Raw genomic sequence first — 24095 nt, 5'->3', positions numbered from 1 at the left:
TTATTAATATATATTTTATAATTTATTTAATTGTAATTTCTCTAAACTAAAATTTTGTTTCAAGTATCTTAAATTTTTTGATATATATTCAGTTTTTATAATTTATATAAACCATTTTATGTTTGGATATGTATTTAAAATATTCAAGTACATTTAAAACATTGTAAATATGTGTATATATTCTATTTTAAATATTTTTATAAATAAAATATTTTTAGCATGCATTATAGAGAGAGAGAGAGAGAGAGAGAGAGAGAGTAATTTTAAATATTGATCTTTATTGTTTCCTCTGTGTTTTCAGGACCAATTCGAGAATCTGTCCCTACACACGCAAAAAGGGATAGAGTTTCTCGAGAGGTATGGCCATTTCATACGCGATCGTTGCGCAATTGAGTTCGAATATGCAGCGAAGCTCAGGTGAGAAATGCAACACTTTATTTAAGGATACGGAATAATTAAGGGATATGAAAAATTAGAAGATATCTAAATATTTGTGAAACAACGAATATACTGTGCAAATATGAGTGCATACTTCATCTGTCATTGTTAAAGATATTTTATGCTTAAGAATTATTATAGCCTTAATATATACACATTTCTCTCTGAATTTTCTTTCAATAATCTATAATTTTGATTTTTTTTATCACAGATAAATTTAGAATATTCTGCATCAAAATGGTTGATAAAAAACTGCGAAAAATAAAAGAAATTTTTAATTTATTCGAATTTTATGTTTGCGGCCTTTTTTCTTTACTACAAATAATAAATAGATTCTTCTCATTATCTTAGAGAAGCTAACTCATAATGCACATAATATACTGATTGTTATTTAACTATTTTAGTGCTAATATACGAAACTTATATATATATATTTTATATTATTTAAAAAAAGGTGAAAAAAGAAATTTAAAAAAGAGAATAGGAGAGAAACGAATATATATCTTATTTTGAAAATAATTTGAAACGAAGAGATATGATTATAATAGCAGGTGCGCGTAGGATTATTATTCGATGCTTTCGTGCACCTTGCACCTCGTCATACCCTGTCGTATAGATCGACGCGTTCGTGCTCGTGCATACTGCTTCTTTTCCCGAGGTACCCCGACAAAGGGTGAGACATTCGAGGCGAGCGATTTCAATGGGACATCCTGTATAACGAGCGTGTCTCACGCACCCCGTGGGTTCAGGGACGAGGCGAGATATATAGCTAGTAATATTGTATTAAAGAGGTCCCTTGTCCGTTCCGTGAATGCCATCCACTGTGGCGCACTTTTGTTTATCGGGTGTTTCGAAATCCATTCATTCCGGACTCTTAATTACTCCATTTTGCATTGCGCTTAATTATTTCAACGCAGGTTCCTCAGTATTGATTGTCGGATATACATCGCGCGAAATAAAATGTTTCTGTGTGCAATATTAGGTCATTAATAATCCCACATTTTGTAATAAAAAATTTACAGAAAGGTACAATTAGAACTTTTCATTACGTTACTTGAGGTATGAGCCTCCTTTTAAGGAAAGCATTTTTTTAAGGAAAATAATAATGATATTAGAATATAATTATTATTGTCACAATAGAATAGTTACATTAATTATGGGTCGTATAAATCCGCAATTATAAATTTGCATATTTGATGAGAAGATATATACGATTATTCTTCAGAATCGAGTTGATTCTTAAAATATTAAGGACGTTAATCAAGACGAGATCATCGCCGCTGTATATGAATCATCTCGTGCGCGTCTCTAATCTTAATGCACTGCAATTTTCACATCTTAACTCATCCCTCGATTCACTTTCGTATAAAATTGCGTGATCAGCACACACAGATATTCTAGAACGGTTCTGGGAAAATTATCTTCGACTTCGTATCATACTCGAAAAATATTACTCGGTCGTCAAATAATTGGAAAATTACCCTGTGCAACGTAATGTCCGCAACACCAGGTACTTGTAAAATATTTGAAAAAATATTACACGCATGAATAATTCTTGAGAAGTTCATCGAACAACATCCGGATCTTTATCTTGGCACACTTGGACGACGCACGGAACATTATCTGGATATCTGGATAAAGTTTGTAAAACGACACGAATATCTAGACAATAGCCGGAAAAGTTTATTCGAATCGGTTTCTAAATTAATATAATAATAGAAGTTTATCATGAATTATTCTAAACAATTTTATCCGCGAAGAGTTAAAGCACTCGTATCTTCTTTGTTTTCTTCGCGTTTTCTTCCATTGAAATCCTCTTCGCGCAGCTTCGTTGCATCAAGGCCGTGTGAGATTCATCTCGATAGCGTATTTATAGTTCGACGTGACGTATCGTAAAAATTAAAACGGCACGCCCCCGGATCCGTTTAATTCGTGCCGCGATCGAAAATAATCCCTCTCTCTTTCGCGATCTGATATTTCTTCAATTATTGCGACGCGCTCACAATTCGTGATTTAAATCATTGATGCACTTCGATGGGTCGGAACGATCTCTATGTTCCATGTAAATTCCTGAATACGCATACAAGAACAGCTTTCCCCGTAAAAGAAATCAAGCGTGTGAAAACTGTAAAATTGACAGTTATTTCTTCAAGAGCGTATTATTATATTTTATTGTAATTATCTTGTTGTTAAGAGTTGTTTTTGTGACCTGATTAAAAAACTCGCAATATGCTTTACAGAATATTCTTATCATAAATATATAATTCTAGAAATACTGATTTATTAATTATGAATATTTGTGTATTTATCGTTTCATATACATTTATCAGATTACTTCACACAATAAACAACATTTTTTTTAAATATATAAAACTTGTAGATAAGATATGCGATTACATGTGAGATTAAAATATAATAATATAGTTATTATTATTTATCTATCTGTAGACGCGAAAAAAGTAAATTGTTAGATCGCATTAAAAATTATCGATGGCTCAATATTTCCTTTAAGAAAAAAAAAAAATTTACTCTAAATAAAAAAGTTATAAACACACAGTAGTATAGAAATCGCTTCCGGTCGATTCATTTCCGAGTTATTTAATAGTTCCTGCCAATTGTATAAGGTTTCCCGGCAATAATCCGCGATATCATTCCATCTCCGTGAGAAGAGCAACAATAATCTCGTTTCTCCTCTTTTTTTTTTTTTTTTTGTTGCAGACGTCTCGTGAAGAGCTATCAACCGAAGAAGAAAGAGGAGGAGGATTATCAGTAAGTATGAAACTACATACTCTCTCTTTTCTCTCTTCTCGAGTTACCAGCGATCTCGAATAGATTTATTGAGTCTGTATATATATACAAAACATCAAAGAGTAACAAACATATTCAGATCATCCGATGTAATTTATCCATCAGCCGTGGGCGATTTGAATACATATTTATTACTCTTTGATATTTTGTATACATGCATAGACTCAAGACTCAATGAACCTATCTGAGATCGTCGAGAACTTTGTGGGTGATAGGCGGAAATAGATACTATGTCATGATATATAAAAACGTAATATCTTTTGCTAAGGTAATTGACTCCTTCAAAACACGCATTGGCATAAATCAGTGTATATGGAGTGATTTAGATTTTTTAAAATCACGCCTCTTACAATATAATAATATATTTCTTGTATATACAACATTAAGCTTCTGGGTTTGCCACATTTCCAAATACAATTCAAATAAAAATTTATTAAAACGAACCTTTAGATATTTCACTTTTATTAAAACAAAATATCATGTGATTATTTCCTATACGAAACTTTTGCAGATTTTTAATTTTATGAGTTCCGCGGAACCGTGATTAATTTTCTGACTTGGCGCATCACGCGAATAATTAAGCGCGCGTATAATTAAGCGCGCATAAGAGCGTGGTTAGGTCAAGGTTAAAATAAGAGATTAATTGAAGCAAAATCGGGGGATTAAAGTAATAAAACGAATTTTGTACATAGCAACGAAATTTTTTTGTTGCGTAAAATTTTTTTCTTCTCTGACAATGCGTTCTGCGGACCCTGATAAAGGACAGGAGCAGCTTGATTATCTCGCGGCGTGGGTGTGTGTGAGATATTTTATAAGTTCAATAATTTTGCAAGAGAGATCTCTTTCAGTCAAGTACATTAATCAGCGTGTGAGTAAAGATTTAAGCTCCTCGGCGTTCTGCGAAATCAAATCTGCGTTGGCGATTTGGATCGGGAATTATTTTTCTTCTATACGCAACGATTATATTCAGTTAACGAAGAAACGCTATTATGTTAAATTGGGCAATGTTATCTATTCAGTTTATCTATAATTAAGACAGTCGTTTACATATACATGAAATGCAAATCGTGTAAGATAGCTAAATGAACATATCTTGGCATGTTAAGTAATAATGGAAAATCTAGTGATTAAAAAATGGCAGGAAGCCAATTATTTAATAAACACAATGTAAGACAAAATCAAGAAAATAAGTAATCAATTTAATAAAAATTAGAATAAAAAATGAGAGAGATTTATGAAATCAGAAAGACGAGAAGGAGAACGGAACTTGCGTTTCCTCAGGTACAGTCCTTGCCGGGCGTTCAAGATGGAGCTAAACGAGGTGAACGACCAAGCCGGTCAGCGGGAGGTGATCGCGGAGAACCTCCAGGGTAACGTTCTGCGGGAGCTCAACATTTTAGTGAAGGACTTCAAAGAAGACCGCAAGAAACATCTACAGGAGGGCGCGCGGCTGATGGCCACCCTGGCCGGTCAGATCGGGAATCTGGAGCGGGCCAGGAAGGCCTACGAGAAAGCCTTCCGCGAAGCGGAGCGCGCTGTGGAAAATTATCAGCGAGCAGACGCGGATCTCAATCTCTCAAGAGCAGAAGTACGTGATAAGTTTCTGTCGTTACGCGATAAGGCTCCTCTTCATAGCTTTTCCTCGTAAAGTAGATTTTACTTTTGGAGGAATTCCAGCTTCGATTAGATACGGCGATTGAAATGAAGAGTTTAATAATAATTTTGATAGCGAGAGAATATATATGAAATTTTGAGCAGTTTTTCCAACGATAGGTTGAAATGTGTTATAATAAAATTATATTAAATATAGTATAATTATATTTAAAAATTTTTTTAATTTTAATAATTGAAGATTTTTTATACGCTCGATAATAATCGATTCTTTTGCAATGATCAGGTCGAGAAACAGAGGATGAATATGACCATGAAGACCCAGCAGAGCGAGGAGGCGAAAACGGAGTACGCGAATCAGCTGCAAAAAACGAATGACATGCAGACGTTGCACTACCACACGGCGATGCCGGAAGTGTTTCAGCATCTTCAGGTACTGTTTTGTCATAACTGTATGCAATTGCGTCCGCGTTTTTCGCTTTATGATATTTTATCCGTATTTTATACAATATTAATTATTTAAAAAAAATATTCTTTATTGTTGTATAAGGAATGTTTCAAAAACACTTTTTATTATAGTCAAAGGAAGGTTCGAAAAAGTAATTATATATTTGACAAGCTTGAAAATTATAGGTTTTTCAATTATAAGACATTATTAATTTTTTTAAAATTATGAATTATTTAAAATTGTTCTGATTTTGTTTTTCGTTTTCTCTAGAGTGCTAAGCAATCGCGCGAGGCTTCACCTTTCTCAATTAAATTTATATAGATTTTTATTTTAAAACGTTCTTAATTTTTGAATGTGATTTAATGACAAATTTATTAATACATTTATTTAATAAATTGATATAATTAATTCTTTTATTAGGAGAAAATTATCGCAGTGTTCCGCCACTCAGCTCAATGTTCTATTTGTCTTTATTGATTCTCGTATTTCTCGCAATTGATTCTCACCCTATATAGATCGTATTTTTGCCGTAGGAGTTGGACGAGAAGAGGATAAAAAATATGCGGAACTACATGATGAAGTCAGTGGAAATCGAGCGGGCGGTAGCGCCAATAATCGCTCAGTGCCTGGACGGCATCGAGAAGGCGGCGAATGAGATCAACGAGAAAGAGGACACGATGCTGGTGATTGAACGCTACAAGAGCGGCTTTCAGCCGCCCGGGGATTTCCCCTTCGAGGATCTATCGGTCGCTAAGAATTACGATAGCAACAGCCAATTGGCCCAGCCGGTCATGCAGCCGATTCACAATCATCTTACGGTCAAGGGCACCGTCTCCGGCGGCAAGATCAAGAAAAGAGTCGGTCTCTTTGGGATCTTCAGCAGTAATAAGGTAGCTATCCCTCCATGTTCTGCATTGCGAGCTCTCCGGTGCTGTTGGTGCAGCGTTCTCGTGACATAGGATGTCCTATAAAGATAGAAAGAATATAGTGAGACAGGCTGAAACGTCTTTAAATTTATTGAGATTTCTGAAAGATAATTAATGATCAGCGATTATGTATCTCGCGAACTCTTTCTTAACGATCCATCTAATCTTTTTATTAAATGCAAGGTAAATTGTACCCTCGCGACAACATGCGCACGATTATTAATCATTTGAATTATAAATCTCTATTAAGATAAGCATTTTCGAACACCCTATGCACGTATTATTTTTTAGTTCTGAAGTCGTGGAGTCTGGTCTACATTTTTTTTCCCCCATAGATTACATAAACATCTAGTAATTTTTTCTAGTATCATAAGAAATAATTTACGATTATTTTTACAATTCTGGAAGTCTAGAATTTGTACGACTCCAAAAAAGAACTAATATAATCTACCTATTCATTGCATTCGCGCGAGAAGGAAAGGATAAACAGGGAATATTGCAGAATATTTTTTATAGCATGCACGAAAATTCTTTCAAGTCCGTCGTATTTTTCTATTATTTGATTTCATCTCTTTATTTATGTATATATACTTGTGCACTTCTTTATTCGCCGACAGGCCTGCAACTTATTTTACGCATTCAAATTTCTATTGCGCATGTATATTAGTAGATTTCGCATTTTTCTGATCGGCTATAGTAACGTTATTTACGAGCGACTTTTCAGATACGTTTTATGTACTGTTATTTATGATTTACGATTACTCGAAGCAATTTTTAAATTACTGTTTAAAGCGGTTTCGCCTCTGTATACTTTCTATGCGCTTTGCGATATAATAGAATTCTCTTCGTCGAAAACACTTCTATATTGAAACAAACTCATATCTAATAATATAAGCTTGCTGATAAGACAATTTTGAAAATTATAGTTAAGGCTCAATCAAGGTGAGGAAATACCTTGTGCTCACCTCCTGGTAATATAAAAAAGAAAATAAAAAATAATATATTTATTATATGATTTATTTTAAATATTTATAGTTGTCTTGATTTTAAATTTCTATATTCTGAGAATCGAAATATTTTTTCGAATTTACTTAAATTTATAGATATATAAATATAAGTAATGGTTTTTGAGATTTTTAATAAATTCTAAGGTATAAGAAAATCGCGATGAATTGAATTCAATTGTATCTTTTCTTTTTTCCTTTCTATTTTCGTACATTCGATACTTTCCGACTACAATTTGCAATTATTTTCTCGATTTCTCATAACGAAAAACGCGTAATTTATTTTTCTTGTATACTTTCTATTAATTTGGTGGATGGTTCAATCTGCCCGTGGTCTTCTTGTTTCCAAACATCACGGGCTATGAATTGGGATATTATCACGTTTAGTAAGTACTCCGTAGATCGCTTGTTCGCTCGTAATTATGTATATAATATCGATTACTTACCTGCCTTTCTCTTTTGAAGATAAATTATATGCGACGTTAAAATGTCTTGTTAAAAGAGCGTGAACTCAGCAGTTGCATTAATTCTAATCAGTATAAGATTGTAATTAACTATAATACTTGCAAACTATTATAGGATTAATAAAATTTTATTGTCTAACTAAATTAAATTACATTTTATGTAAAATAGAAATTTAAGCTAAAATTTAATATGAAAATAATTTCTAAAATTTTTTGAGAATTTATGATTTTAAGGAACTGTAAATCGTAAGATTTATGGATCAACAGAATAATTTGTAACGTATTTAAATTAAATCTTAATTTGTGAAAGAGTGAGAGAGAATAATTTTTAATTAATATTGTATTAAAATCAAATTATTAATATAATATTAAAATTATTAAATATATATCTGCAGCTTCAGAAACTTACAATTAGATTTGTTAAATGCGAGATGATAATAAATGCGTCTCTCCTTCAGCTCTTTTTATATATTGTGACGTAAGTAAAATATCTTATACTGTTTATGTTTAACGTTTCCGAAATGACGTTCTCTGAGCTCACGCTCCTGCTACTGCTGAAAGTGCGTCCTGACTCATTCGCTGAATGATACGCTTTTGGGATTTGTTTCATGCGAACAGCAGAAGTTGATCGAGGTGTGCATAGCTTTAAAGGTCTGTCCTTCTTTATTCAATGGCCAAGTCACTTTCCGATTAATCCTTTTGGTGCTTTGCTGAACGCTTACAAGTGCTCAACTTGCTCGTCTTCTTTATCCTTTATATACAGTAGTAAATAGATGACATAGTGTGATTGCTTCTTTATAAGAGTAGAATTGTATTAATCGTCAATTTAATTATATTTCGTAGAAAATTAAATTGAGAAAATTTTTACAGCTGCCAAATCTAATTAAGCAAATAATAATTAATTTAATTAATGTTTGCGAAATCGGAGTTTCAAGAATTTTATGAAATTTAGGAACTATAAAATTTAATTTTCATAAAATCAAGAATTTATAAATCCGCCAAATTCTCTCGAGAGAATTCTAATGTTACAATCATATTAAATTTTAATTATTTACTAATTATCCCAAATCTAGCACCAAAAGGGTTAGCTTTTAAACGTTATTACTTTTTTTGTTATAGCAGAGAATACATTTTATTCATCTTCTCCATTATTGCTTAAAATAATGAACGATATTGAATATTGAAGTTGTTCATCAATCGTATAAATTTGTATACGCTAGCTTTCACTAACAAGATCGCAGATATTTAACGAAACGCGTTGCTTCTGCAACAAAATGTGTTCCCAAGCTTTCTTATCTTTTCTTCTGTTACCTTCTTGGGACCCAGATCATACAATGTATATATATATACTCACATTATAATTAAATATAATTTTACAAAGCGTTTCTCCGTGCGTTACAGTTGTTATTATATATGTTGTGTAATTTAATACATTTAATACATAAGTCAAAATTAAGTAAATTATTAAAATTAATTTTAGAATCATGTCTTTGTTTGAATCATTGATTTTTTCAAGAAAATTTACGCTAAACTATTAATTGTTGTATTAATTAATTTGATACTTTGACAATTAATGTGATGATATAGTAAAGAATTTGGCTGCGAAAAGAAAGTCTCGGGTCTCAGGAAATTATATATATTAGTTAAATAACTCTTCAGAGGAATCGAGATTTATTGTAAGAAATTCCAGAATAATGTGCCTGGCTATGGTGACGGCGCGAAGGAGGACTGCAGCGATCTGCCGCCGAATCAACGGAAAAAGCGACTGCAGCAACGACTGGACGAGATCCAGGCGAAGATCCAGCAGGAAACGGCGGCGAGAGACGGCCTGATGAAGATGAAGGGCGTGTACGAACAGAATCCTGCCCTCGGAGATCCAATGAGCATAGAGGGACAATTGAACCAGTCCAGCAACAAACTGGACAAACTCGGAGCTGAATTGACAAAGTTTCAAGGTTACCTCGAGGAAGCGATGCGTGCTGGCGTCAGTTTGTCTAGGTAAATGGAGCTTTCCTGAAACTGTGAAAGGATACGACTATGCATCGATTCGCTGTTTACCTAACTATCTCTATATGCGACTCGTTTTATTACGCTTAAATATGTTCAAATGCATAATTATTTTGTATAATTAATATAGAATATGTCTTTTTTACATTATTGTACAATATTTTATCACAAAAATCATCAAAGAGATAAAGAAATTTAAAAAAATCGCCATTTACTTTGTACTTTCAGCCCAAGCCAGGCAGCGCGAAAAACTGCTACTAACGGTTCGGCGACGAGACCGTTGAGTTCACGAAGGGGTTCACACTCGGGCGGCGAAGAGAGCCTTTCGAGATCCGCTTCTGATTCGAGTGTCTGTAACGCGAACGCAAATCAACCGGTTCACAAGAAGAGCGCACCAGGCACACCACAACCGACTCATGGGTAAGTCATCTTGGTAATATACGAAATGGGATAACGCACAGAGAATCATCAAAACATTATCAAAATCTCGGAACTTTTAAAATTCGCAGATTTTTATAAATTGATAAATTAGTGTTTTATCATTGTTTCTATCGTTTTATCACAAATATCTGATATTTTATCATTATTCATTATTATGCTGTGTACACACACATACACACACACATACACATAACACATACGTTATATATTCTATTATTCTTTCATAAAAGCTTCATTTTATAACTCGCGTCTACAAATCCATGTTTAGAAATATCTAATGTCTTCAGCTTTTATTTAATCGCTCTTATCTTATCGGAACTAATGAACATAAATAACGGAGATAACAAAGCTGTTACAATGTGAGTTATCGTCGTTTTACCTATATCAAATAATTAATGCGACAAATGAAGTTTTATCACACTCGCGTTTGTTCAAATCAGACATCGTGATCTAGTCGTCTTTTTTCTCTTTTTTCCCCCTTCTTTTCCCATTCCGCGAAAACGTTTAGTTTGAGTAGATTAGACACTTTACACTAGACGAATAGCCACGGTTTTCGCTTTACGGTACTGATGCACAGTTCCACGAATAGCCCGGAATCTGGTCTCGGCGAATCGAGAACGTCGCTACCCGGCAGCGGTTGCGAGGAATATTACCACGACGAGGTAGATGCTCAACCGCCACTGGGAACATGTCGGGCGCTTTATCCTTTCGACGGTGAGATCTATGAACCAAATCTATGATTAAATATTAACATCATCTATCTTTTTCTATAATAATTCTATATAACAGATTGTCTACTCGCTGAAAAAACATGTTTTGTACCTAGGAAATTCTCATAGAATTTTATTGAGAAACGGGAAATTTAAAAAAAAAAATTGTTTCTGATAATTTTGTTCTTAGTAGAGTAGACACTGTCTATATGCATATAAATCTAAATCTAAATCTCCGTATATATAAAAATTGATTTAAGAATGTAACATTAAAAGTTTCAAAGAGACAGAGAAAAAAAAAGTTATTTTGTCTTTATCATAATTGTTAACTAATAACGAATTATCATTTACAGCGACTAGCGAGGGTTCCATACCGATGTACGACGGCGAGGAGCTCTATATGATCGAGTTGGACCAGGGAGACGGATGGACTAGAGTGCGACGCATTTCGCAGCCAATCGAAGGCTTCGTGCCGACCTCATACATAGAGTGTCACCTGTACAACACTTAGCCACTTCTCCTAAGTTGTTAAAGGAATTACGCAACGCGAAACTATTACGAAGGAGATTATTAACGAAGGCGCGCGCGCGCACGCGTTCAGTGCCGTCAAAGACTCGAGGGTCTGTGTTGGTCAAATTGGCACGGGATACGAGGACGTCAACAGCGGATCGCAGGCCTAATCGATAGACGAATAAAAAGGAAAGATTGAAGGATTCTTAAATTTGAGAAAAAATATGTATTCAAGGACTCGCAAATTTTGGAATTGAAACGTGGGAGTCAAATATCGTGGATGTTTGCAAACAAGTATGACGTCGACGAGAAAGATATTTCAGTGAATCGCGGCCCAAGATTTGCGATCTGATAGAACCCCAGGATCCGCCGAAACGAATTATCACGTGCCAATGTTCTTGGCAAAATCACGGCCGAATGTTGCATAAATTACCTTCAACATAGTTTTTTTTTCGAGGATTCCTATTCGATCGATCGATCGACCGATCGATCGGAAAGGAACGAAAGAACGATATGATGCGAACAAATACGCCCCGCTTTGTGATCAATCAATCTAAGCGCAATAACGTTAGAATCGTGCTCATTCTCGGGCTTTATAGGTTTTTAAGAAAAAATTTCGCCCTTATCCGGATTTATTTAGGATGCCGCGGCCCTTTCTCATGTGTGTACGAAGCTATTAATAATAATAGTTTGTTAAATAATAATTATACTCTAGCGACTATTTGTTGAATAGGTAGGTTTATTGATAGCGAATGTATTATTTAAAGTTACTCTCGTCCTGATCGTGCGACTTCATCATGAGGGATCGCGGCGGCTCTTCAGCCTTTCCCGAATTTAGAAATTCTAAATTGATATTAATGGCTGTTAACTATTAATTAATAATTACGAATGCTTAAATATCGCGCGTGAATACGCCTATATTATTATTTATCGCGGGAAGAAACTTTGCGCGCGAGAAGGGCCGCGATGGCTCTGCATCTCTTTACGCTCGGTTCAGACGTGTCAAAGTTATTAATTAACGATATAATAATTATTATTATTAATCTCGAAAGTTTTTATTTAGAAATACTGTATCTCGCGCAGACTGTGTACTACGTTTTACTGTGTAAATAAATCTTTTTTTTTTTTAATTTTAAAATAATAGTCTTGTACGAAGGGCTTGCGGTGGCCCCAAAGTCAATTTACGGCAGGAAACAGAATCCAGGTAAGGGTCGAATTTATATATCTGTATGATAGCGTTATGTTCAATCATATATAAATTCAGTTGTACACCATTGTGAGACTGCTCAATCCTTGAGCAGATGCACGAGTGGAATTAAGTGAGTAAAACAACTTAATTATTAGATTATTTTATTTAAAATCGCTAATGAATCGACCGAGTGACGAAAATTATATAGTGCAATATTCTGGTTAGAGACTATAAAAGACGACTTCTCTATCTGAACTGAAAACACTTATGATAGTTTTCGGATATCGCTTCAGTCAATTGGCGGCTGCTTGAAGATTAAATCGCCAAGTCTTCTGAAGATGGTCTCTTCAATGTCAATGGACGATCGCGACTTTTCGAGACGTCGTGTTCCCTTTTCATGTAGCTATACACGAGCGAAACATTTAACAACCTCGTTAAAGAAAGTAACCGTCTTAGTAATAATAATTGCGCGTCTCGCCTACTCGTCACTCGTAAATTAATCATGACTATTGTAACCGTTGTTGCACCGAGAGAAGTGTTTTATCATTCTTTTCATCGTAAGAGACAACCAACTGTTTCACGACTCACTGTCACACTGAAGGAACACGAGATTGATCTTCGCTCAAGTTTCGTCATAGCCGTGCGAGCTAAGCAAAACTGAGAAATCTACTCGTAATCAAAATTTCCAAGAATTCACGTAAGGAGAATTATGAAAGAAGTTTTCGAAATTGTGATATCAGAGGAATTTAAGAATGGTAAAAGTAATAAAAGCCAACATTCATATAATAAATGAAATTCTATGAAATAAACGATTTATATAATCGCAATATCTCCATATGTATCTCTAATTTTGAAATCAGGATTTCTGAAAGATTTTCGGTTCAACGATACGTGAATTTATGACTGAGAATCTAGAATTTGAGATACCTATAAGAAATAAAAGATTAAATTTAGATATCTAAAATACGCCAGAATTTACGAAATTGGGATTTTTTAAAGAATCTTCTTGATAAGATTCGTCAATTCATAAATCTTTGAATTCAAACATCTATAGATGGAAGATTGACTGATTTAAAAGCATGTATAACCGAAAACCAACGAAAAAAGACGTTTGAGACGTATAACATTGATTTAGCGAAAAGTGGGTCGTCCCAGTAGATCGATAATATACCGCGTTTAAAAAATTGCCTGAATGTGAATTTAATTAGCGATAGATTTATGTAAATATCGCCAGGGATATATGGAAGCGCGAGAGAACGAGAGTGCTAGAATCGACATTAAAGCGGACGGGGGAGGGCTTCGTTTCTGTTGCGAACAGAGATCGAAGACTCCAGGTATATTGCAGCTGATGTGTGTTTGTTACAATTCTATAAAATTATTTTTAAAAAATTGTCGTTTGCAAAAACTATAGCGACAAATTGACGCAATTTTATAATATTTTGGATTATCGAAGGATATAATATCACGTCAACTTGTCGTTCTATCGTTATTACGACATTTCTTTACCATATCAGATACTGCCGAAGTGGAATAGAGTATCTGTAAAAGAAAACTGAACCTTGAGATTTATCCTGGAGATGTTATCCTCGAGAAGAAAGTTGCAAAGAATGTGCGATTGCGAGAACTTGTCCTAATTTTACGAAATCCGGGGAATCGTATAGCCGTATTTTCTCGCGCATTTTGAATGTACATGTATATATTATATATATATAAATATTATATTTGATCATCACAGAGAGGGAAGGCGTAGCTTCATTATAGCCAGATATATGCAAGTACACGTATAAATATGATCGATCGTCTACTTGAATCATCTCATGCATTTCTGCCCCGTTCTTTATCGCGGTTGCTGCTTCCGCTTCGTTAACAGCGAAAATAAGGGAACTGTTCGGCGATTATGTTAAGATAAAATAACGGGTCATATGTGCGCCTCGACGTTTAACTTCGTGTTCGTTCTATGTATATTTTGTGATTTTTTTTCTATTCGCGAACAATTTATTATTATTACTATTATTATCATTATTATTATTACTATTGAAAAAATACAGGTACTAAATCAATATATCTGTTTCAGATACGTTTGTGGCTAATATTTGCGCCTTTTGCATCCACAATCCTTTCTTATAGCTTTATTAAGATTTTTCTTGTAGAAAATGTATGCTTAAAATATTCGAATAATCTCGTTTCAGAGAGAGTTGCATCTTGTTTCGTAAATAGTTTTTACGATTTTATTACTATATAAAAATTAAAAAATGTATAAAATTGATAATAATTATTAAACTACGAATATAATATTCCTATTTGTACGAGATACATCGATATTTTTGTATACTTCAACAAAGTTTCGAACGATTGTCGTACCATATTAATTAACGTTCGTCATCGTAATAAATCGAATTAGTATTTGGAAAGTTGAAACTGAAACATTAACGGTAACGTATGGTTAGATGAGTACATTTAGTTATAATGAGGGAAATATATGTTTTGTAAAATTTTTTAATTAAGGATATACTCTATGTTTATATAATGAAACTAATTTAACTTTGTAAAAGAGAAGAATTTTAATTAAATATTAAGTATAACATTAATTAATGCAATCGGAGTTACAAGGCAAAAAGTTTATTCAAAGTACAAAATAAAAAATATATAGATAAAATAGTAATTTTGATATTATTTTATTAGATACTCGTTCCGACTTAAATTGCAAAAAAATTATATTTTGCATGTTTTTCGAGACACACTCTGTATACACATGGTCTATTTCAATGAATCAAGGTAGCATCGACCGTCGTTCTATAAATGCGTGTACCACTTACGTTCTCTATTAATAAATCGTTTTTACATCGTATGTGACATATATACGGTATATCAAAATTAGCTCTCTTTTTTTCGGTCGTTTATTTCGTATATATAATACAGAATGTCATAAATTTATACGCGACTCTAAAATCGTTTATCTCTGACTAAAATCCTTTATCTGAAAGCATTGCACAATTTCTATTTTATCAAAATTATACATATAATTATGATATACATACATCGTACAAAAAAATTTATAACACTTTATATATCAAGCATTGCGATAAAATATTGAATAAGCATAAAATTTAGTGCCGATAATTCTTCGACTCGCAATCCGAGTTTTCTTTTCGTGTGAATACAATTATGACTTAGAATACAAATTGCAATATAATAATAATGGTAATTAGGATACATAGACTAGGAACAGATCCTGCGAAATACGATTTAAAAAATGCGCTCTCGTGCTTTTCGTGCTGTTGTATTACGATGTCTCATACTGTTCAAATTTCTATAGATCTGAGAATGTATAAAACTATAGATTTAAGGACACAATAGTTTTATGGATTACGTTTTCGCAATTAAAAGTCTTGGAAATCAAGGATTCATAGATTCAAAAAATTCGTGAAATTATTCAGGATGCTATAGATAAATTCGAGTATCGACAAAACTATGTGTCTGAGAATCTTGAGATTTGTTTATTCAACAAGAAATTGACTAGATCAAAAGTACAGAGAGAATAAAATAAGTTTATTATTTTAAATATGCTATTTGGTATGCACGTTGTTACATACGCAAAATCCGTGCAATTTCGCGGGATCATTTGCAAATCTATGTTTCTTCATGAGACACCCAGTATCCAAACGTTACTTACAGCTACTTAATCGTACTTCTGTCATTCTTGTTATTCCGTCGTTATTAACACCTTTGTACTCGCGGGAGATATATATAAAATCTGATTTTCTATTCGAACGTCATCAATACGTGAGATATTAATCTTCTTATGCTCGAGTTATGAATATATATAAAACGTTAAATATGTTCTTAGAACATAATGTTTGTGAAAAAGCACCCAATTTTCATTTGTGCAGTATTTCGTTATATACTTTATGAATATATGCAATAATATCAAAGCACATGCAAAATTATGACATCTTCCCTATTATATTATATATGACGCTCGAGTGTAAAATATTGTGTTAGAAAGATTGCATTATGCAATGTGTATACATAAATCGGCAGTTTATAGCGGTAAATTGTCCGTAAATCGTCGACGGATACGAGTTACATAAAAATTACAGTCAATACAATTTGTATTCATGACAAATGATACATTTCAGAGAAATCACAATTTTCAGAGAATCCCAAAAAATTCTAGGTGTGTTACTTAACTTAAGTATTTCTTTAAATTTTAAGCTCCGAGAATTCAATTTTTACAGATCGCATACTAAATATGTAATGGATTAAATGAAAATTCAAGGATTCGAGCAAACCAGAAGAAATTTGACGTTCAAAAAAATTCGAAGCTACCGATACTCTGATCTCCACGTAATCCAAAGTCCAAGAATTCAAGAATCGTTGAATCAATGATTAAAATATATATCTAAGCATCACAATAGAGTCGCTCGTGGCTCGTATCGCGATAAAATCTAGAAATCCATGCGGTATAAAAGAAACACAGAAGAATCGATCGATCTCGATCACGAGATCGATACAACTGATCCACGATAATTAAATATAAATCGCTAGTTTACAAAAAGTACAATCGGATCGCTACGATTGACGATCCGTACCCGTTATCACTCAGTACATCACCCTGTACAAAATATATCGATTCTATTTCTAGCTGGCGAAGTCTCTTGAGCAATCTTCGTCGAGAGAGGATGAGGTCGTCAGCATCCGCGAAACGGGCTACTCTCGCGCGGGAGACGATTTAGACGTTCAAGTCTTCCCAATCCTCGATCTGCCGAGGACTAAGCTCGATTCTGATTCCAGTCAGAGTGCGCAGGAGGTCGTGCAATCTAGAAGGTAACGGGTTTGCCTGCAAGTCGATCAATTCCAGGACGGGCGCGTGCCTGAGCCTCTCGACGTCGACGTCTGCGAAATCAACGAGATATATTTAACATGAGATTAAAAAAATCCATAGGTTCAGGGAATTCTGGAAATCCCTTCTTTTACGTTTTAATCCTTTCTCGTCTATCTGTAGCATTAGAAATTGAATTTATTCGCGCTCAATTATAGCAAATCGAGAGGTTTCTAATGCTCCTGATATGCTTCTGATGGACCGTAATATATAAATATATAAATCGGCGCTTCTTTCTCATGGAATGATTTATGCGTCATGAGATCTGCTAATGGTTTGATGATATTCGATGATGATCTCTTACGTAATGATAAATTTATCGATACTGACCGATAATAAAATTGTTGTTGGCGAGGAGCCGTTTGAGCTGCGGTATCCGCCAAGCGACAGGTGGTAGAGCGATGAAAGTGTTGTGCGAGATGTCGAGTCTCTCCAGCGCCTGCAGCTCGGCCAGCTCCTCCGGCAGCTTGCTCATTTGGTTGTGACTCAAATTTAGTTCTGCGAACAATGCGTACAACAAATGTCTTGTTGAGCAACGAGCAGTTTACCGCGAATGTTTCTCACCGAGAACGTCAAAGCGCAAATTTTGCAAAAGTAAGACTTACAAGAGATGAACGGCATAACGAGATTATCCTGTGCAGCTAATCACTCACCGGTAATTAGCGAGAACTTTACGGCGAACTTTGCTGGGATCTTTGTGATCACGTTTCCGGAAAGGTCGCATCTCTTCAGCTCCGTGTGTCGCATTAAATGATAGACAGCGTCCGGAATTTGCATCAGCTGGCACTCTGACAAGTCTAAAATGTAAAATGGAAGAAGATGAAATCTCAAAAAAACAAAAAAATAAATATAAATATAAATACACAATTAAAACTTAATCATTAAAATTAATGTTATTCAAAATGTATACAATTATAAATTTTTGCCGGAATTTTATTCAAGATTTATAACAAAATTAATTAATTTCAGTAACATACTTTGAATTTTTAAAAAGATAGAATAAAAAATTATTTATTCCACAGAGTCCGATCTTGCATTTTCTAGCATAGTAGAAGTATATTGCACGATTTCTACTCCTCGAATCAAGTAGAAACGGCACAAAGCTGCTTTTTTATATATAAAACGAATATTTAATTCCCTGAACATTTTATATTTCATAAACTGACAGAATAAAAGATAAAAACTTTTTATATGATTCAAAGTAAATTGAAATGGCATGATTTCTCTGTGCTTAGATATCGACAGCATCAATCGAACCTTAATAATGAAACTGTAAAAGTTCTAGCATCTAAAAAAAAGACGCGGAACAACACTAGTCACGGTGCATCGTGTCCATGATGGGCTGAAAGTGCTACTTAACGTCGGCCGCGCTGCGTTTCACGCTTTCTCCAACGCGGTTTTCAGTGCGGAAGACTGTCGACACTGACTTTAACTCGATCGCGGGAGCCGAGAACGTGTTACGGAACAAACGTATATTTCGCGTTATATATTTATCAATCATTCACATTAATAACTATGAGGCGCACAGTTCCGGGAAAATAATGAATAGCGGAATTGTGATTTGCTGACCCAATGAATAAACATATAAATTTGTTAATCCTTCCCAAAGCAAAAAGAAGTCAACGAGCACGATTTTATAACACAAGTCAGAATAAGTAAGGAAAGAATAATATTTCATTTCCTATTTTTTACACGCAGAAAAATATCATTCTACTGCTAAAAAGGATAATTACTCAGTTTACTTTTATTTAAATGTGTAATTTCCTTCTGTCAACTCTATATATATGTGTATATAGCAAGCAAATGAAATTTGTATTTTAATTTAATATATTTTTACTAATATATATAAACTGATATATATATATAATCTTATATAATCTTATATGATCTTATATAACCTTATATAACTAATATATATAAAACTTATAAAATATCTGAAACAAATAATATTCTTTCTCTTTCATTTGAATATACTATGTATAATATTTTTCTGTGTGTACGTACATGATGTGTGAGAAATTATTGCATAGTTTAATTTATAATAAAAATTATAATAAGAAAGGAAAATTATCAACAAATCTGGAGAGATTTGTTATAAAAGCAAGGATCTTTTTTCCATATTTCTTATACAGTTTTATTACAGTGTAATAACTAATCAATTGTATTTAATATTTAAGAGGTGAGAGAAGGTCATTAAAAGACCACTACATGCATTAGTTCAGCGAAGGAAGGACATGTGAAAATTGGAACTTGTAAACTTGACGTGAAAGGATCGTGCAACCACAAATTTCTTCAGATTGAGACTATTGTGCCACACTGCTCGTAATTTTCGTAATTCCTGATGGCCGCGCACGAACGCGAAACGAATTACGAAAGTACATACGCGGAAACTTGGCATATTTTATTCGATTAATTCGTCGTGTATTAAATAATTCTTCTTGCCAAATTTTAATAGAAAATAAAAAAAAAATCCACGCTTTCACCGAATCCCGCAATTTACCGAGATTCTCGTTCTCCTGCGCCTCCTCGCAACGCAAAATCACTCTCGTCACGGCGTTCGCCATCTAGCCCGTCGCCGCACTGACTCACGGCTCCGACTGCTTGTCGGAAACATTTATTTCTGTGCGTGCTTTCCGAGATAAATCTCGCCACCTGGCTGACCGTCGTCGTCGCGACTCATTCCCTCAGAAATCGACGAGAGAATCCGCAGAAATCGGGGAAACGCGAATGAGCGCGCTACAAAATGCGCGTCTTATACTATTTTATATCGATTTCAGAGATAAAGGATTTAAAATGTCACATTTCGTAAATATTTAACAATTTTTGTCTAACTAAAATTTTTATGATTTTTTAAAAAATATAATATGGCAAAATGACAGATGTGAAAATAGATATCGGATCGTTATTTGTTTGTTATGACGTCGTTTTAGGAGAGACTGAGAGATTACTCCTCGCATTTTTAAACCTTGATTCAATAAAATTTCTTTTTTAGAAATTATATATAATATCTAAAAATCTTTGTGATTGTATTTTTTATCAGGAATCTTCAGATATGGGAATGCAAGCTCGATGAAAAATCTAAAGGAGCAATCAAATCATTTGAATTTCTAAAAAAAAGTTTAGATTTGTTCTGAAAAAGTTTCCTTTTATTTTTTTAAAAATTTATTTTTATTTTTTACTTTATTTTAAATTTCAAATAATCACAAAAACATGTACTTGAGTTCGAAATATATTCTGTTACGAGACATTTTATATAACTCGTATAATAAATAAATTAAACAAGGATGAAATGCTCGAACGACGATTGTGCAATTAGTATGAAAGTCATATTGTATAAAATTAGTATGAAAGTTACTTTTCACTATTGCTCTCGCGAACGTCGCGGTTAATTAATATGCATGGAATCATTATTTTCTACTTTTTTTCCACAAAGTGATAAAAGAAGCCCGATAGAGAGAAAGAGCAAGTTGCCGTTTAAGGTCGCGAGACCCTATACGGAAACTTCTCGCGTCGTAGATGCGTTCCTGCGTCTTCAGAAAAATCTTGCATCTCAGGATTAGCACAGGACCTTTCTCGCAGGCAACGCGCATATTCTTATGTTAGTGTCTCGACTCTGATACCCGTTAAAATGGACCATTTTTGTAATAATAATAATTTATTTTGTTATCTTATTCAATGCAATATTTAAAATATTGAATCTAATTTAATATTTCAATTTTAATTTTTTTAAATCTAATTTTAAAGGATTGTTTTTGTACTTAAACTTTAATTTCAATGGAAATTTGAAAATTAATAGCAATATTCCTATAATAAAAAAATTATGGAAAGATAGAATGCGATTAATTAATTTCTAATTAACAATAACAATTTTTTCAAACAATGATAGACCCAAGCTTTGTTAAGTTAAATCATATTCGAGCACAAAAAGATGTTGCTAACAGCTTTATCAATTGTACATGTAAATCTGCAACACATCATGGTTATACGGAACCAGAAAATTTATGACTCAACTTGAATTAGAACCAAGAAACTGAACAAAAAGATTTGTATTAGCGGAGATTTATCGTTAACATTGTATTTTTTTTTTTTGTCTCTCTATTCGTGCCACACAATACACATCCCGTTTTTGATATATGGGACTATGAAATAATAAAAAGGCTCTCGAAGAATAGATGCAGCCTCTTGACGGAATTCAGAATGCGCAGATCGGCATTGCCAAGGCTCCACTTTACTATTCCGAGATCGACCTTTCGCGTGTGCATCGGGTGTCCCGAAGATATACACGCGTGCGGCCAGTCGAGCCAGTCGAAGATTACCGCTCCGCGATGCTCGAAGAGACAAAGACCGGACGCGTGCTGTTGGGTAACGCAATGTTTATCCAGTCAATTATCTATGCCGGAGAGTTACGAAGCGAGCATTTCACTTTTATCCGAGCTGATGCTCGAGAAACGCCACCTGTTTATTTATCCGTTCTCATTTAGCTCATCTTCATAGGAACTTCGCGTCATCTTAATTATATTATTTGATGCAGCAAGATCTCGCGGCTCAGTTTACAAATAAATCTACACTCTTGGTTAATTTTGAAATTAATTATGATAAATTATATTATATCAGACCTATTTTAATTTATCCTTGTAATTATATACTTTGTTTTATATAAAGTATATCTCAGAATTTTTTTTGCACGGTGCGTGCAGATGATATTACAGATAAGGTAAAGGTGGTAGTTATCTCGAATGAGGAAGTACTGGACATATGCACGATGTTTACAAGCAGCTACCTTGATGAGATAATTAAGCATTCTTTTCGGACAACTTTAATTAGACAAAGGTAATGCTACGTGATATTGCTAAATGTATTTGTCAAAAATCTATCAAGTTAAAAATTTTCTGTCAAACATTACGTACGAAACTTGTAGTGCCAAGAAATTAAAGAGATGGTTTAAAACATCTCTAGAGATCTAGAGAAATTTTTGAGTTTTTAAAGAAATCTTTTTAAAAATTCAAGACATTTTTTTTCAATGTCGGAAGAACTTGTTCAAGATCCAAGAAGCTTTTTAGTCATCTAAAACAGTTGCTAAGATCCAGAACGTCCTTTGTATGTTTGAATAAAATTTAGGATATCTTTTAGACATTCTTGTGACTGTTTGACCCACCTAAGTTACAGTTATCCTGAGCCTCTTCACATCGCGAAACCACCCTGATGATCGCGCGACCGGCAAGCTGTACGCAGACTGCCATCGCGACATTTCTCTCGCCTTGCTCCTGCGAGATCTGCTGCACAGGTTCTTCGTTGTATGGTGGTTTCATGATTCCTCACTTTCTTATTACAATTTACAGCGAAAAGCGCGCGAATGTCGTTGATTTTGTCGTCGAAATCAGCACTGATTCTCGCAAACTTGTCGAAAAATAGTTTACCTTTGTAGAGTAATTTTTATCGATCCCTTTTGATTCTTAATCCCTAGGAGAACATTTTATAAGCTTCACCTAAATTGTTATCCTTTTTATATTGCACTGGATATTAATTCGTCGCTGCGAATTCTTTCACTATCAAAGATCGAATATTGGGATTAGAAATTTGATTCAAACAGTACTAAAGCGCGCTTCTCCAAATATCATCCAGGTGCGAAAAGATGCGGATTTTCAATTTCTTCGGCGTTTATTAGGACACAAGTTCTTCAAGATTTTCGCGGATAAGATTCATTTGGAGATGACTCTCTCTCTCGAAAAATCCTCGCGAATGAACTTCAGCAATTTCGGCCGACTTCCTGCGCGATTTCCAAGAACTTTGCGGAAAGTCCTGGGTATTTTGATATACCTGAAGACTATCACCGGCAATCGTTTCAGATGACTCCACTTCGACACTAGCCCGCACGCGGTGCACGCGGTGCTATTTAAGCCTTCGCCGATTCCCCCGCCACCGGGGAAGCGTCTCGAATCAGCTGATTACTTTGCGCGTGTGTGTGACTACTACTGTCTCTCTCTTTGTTTGAAAACAAACAGCCAGGTACTATGCGCGACGCGCAGACTGTCAAATTCGACGTCGGGATTTCCGCGTTAGAACCGCGTTAACTCGTCAAGGTTTTCCTGCTGTATCCGAGTTTCTTTGAGATTTCTTCAGCGTTTTCATTTTTTTTACACATGTCTGAAAAGACAAAAGAAAAAATTATTAGTTAATAAATTATTGTTTAAAGATTGTGAAAGAGTTATTAAATTCGACGCGTTTCCCGTCGTGCTAAAATTGTGACAACTTTCTTATTATATTAAAGTGTCTTTCTTTGTTTTTTTAAGCTTTTTTAAGATTTCTAAAATAGAATTTTCGCATTGTAGTAGTATATGTCATGGTTTTATTATATAGTCTTTTTAAGAAGAAAAAGCTCTAACGATAAAATTGTAAACAGACTGTCAAGATAGTCAATCTCAATAATATATCAAAATTTGATTTCCATTTGAGAGATACATTAGTTAATCAAATTGTATTTAATATAAAAGAAGAGAGATTCATGATACATATATACATATATAAAGAACTTAAGAATTTAAAAATGCTGAAAAATTCGTCGAATTTAATTTTGGTTTTGCTCTGTAGAATATGATTCATCTCGGCGTGGCCACATCGCAATTACTAGCTGAAAAAGCATCAAGTCATCAGGATTAT

General features: G+C 34.0%; 2 protein-coding genes across 8 annotated transcripts in view; one reads left to right on the top strand and one right to left on the bottom strand.

Moving 5' to 3' along the window:
• The window catches only part of LOC115244490 (formin-binding protein 1-like), a 33587-nt gene extending 19300 nt beyond the window's left edge, over positions 1-14287 (top strand). Inside the window, exons 2-11 of one of the 6 annotated variants that reach the window (XM_029822172.1) lie at positions 302-417; positions 3157-3207; positions 4528-4834; positions 5144-5290; positions 5839-6195; positions 8318-8332; positions 9390-9697; positions 9935-10126; positions 10725-10861; positions 11211-14287. In XM_029822172.1, the coding sequence (XP_029678032.1) occupies positions 302-417; positions 3157-3207; positions 4528-4834; positions 5144-5290; positions 5839-6195; positions 8318-8332; positions 9390-9697; positions 9935-10126; positions 10725-10861; positions 11211-11368 (1788 nt within the window). In that variant the 3' untranslated portion in view covers positions 11369-14287. Of the gene's footprint in view, positions 1-301; positions 418-3156; positions 3208-4527; positions 4835-5143; positions 5291-5838; positions 6196-8317; positions 8351-9389; positions 9698-9934; positions 10127-10724; positions 10862-11210 lie in introns of all 6 variants that reach the window. The other 5 variants (XM_029822171.1, XM_029822169.1, XM_029822170.1 and 2 more) reach the window with 5 other exon arrangements.
• A 1152-nt stretch (positions 14288-15439) lies between these two features.
• LOC115244494 (leucine-rich repeat protein soc-2) lies at positions 15440-23573 on the bottom strand. Of its 2 annotated transcripts, none has more exons than XM_029822184.1 (4): positions 22594-23573; positions 18092-18235; positions 17769-17936; positions 15440-17452 (listed from the first exon to the last, which is right to left on the bottom strand). In XM_029822184.1, exons 1-4 carry the CDS (start codon positions 22745-22747, stop codon positions 17289-17291), a joined length of 630 nt encoding a protein of 209 aa, XP_029678044.1. In that variant the 5' UTR covers positions 22748-23573; the 3' UTR covers positions 15440-17288. The 2 variants fall into 2 exon arrangements, with proteins under 2 accessions (XP_029678044.1, XP_029678045.1); XM_029822185.1 differs by lacking the exon at positions 22594-23573 and adding an exon at positions 19939-20062.
• Positions 23574-24095: the final 522 nt, after the last annotated feature.

Source organism: Formica exsecta, unplaced genomic scaffold (assembly GCF_003651465.1).
Source record: "Formica exsecta isolate Colony F162 unplaced genomic scaffold, ASM365146v1 scaffold82, whole genome shotgun sequence".
Taxonomy (NCBI): domain Eukaryota; kingdom Metazoa; phylum Arthropoda; class Insecta; order Hymenoptera; family Formicidae; genus Formica; species Formica exsecta.
This window is presented reverse-complemented; position numbering and strand designations above follow the sequence as displayed.

What these genes read in the sequence shown, in the direction of transcription:
- LOC115244494 (XM_029822184.1), bottom strand. Translation starts at nt 22,747, where the DNA reads ATGAAACCACCATACAACGAAGAACCTGTGCAGCAGATCTCGCAGGAG. An exon ending in TCAGGATAACTGTAACTTAG is followed by an intron (nt 18,236 to 22,593) that starts GTGGGTCAAACA and finishes TTTACATTTTAG; the next exon opens with ACTTGTCAGAGTGCCAGCTG. An exon ending in AAAGTTCTCGCTAATTACCG is followed by an intron (nt 17,937 to 18,091) that starts GTGAGTGATTAG and finishes CATTGTTCGCAG; the next exon opens with AACTAAATTTGAGTCACAAC.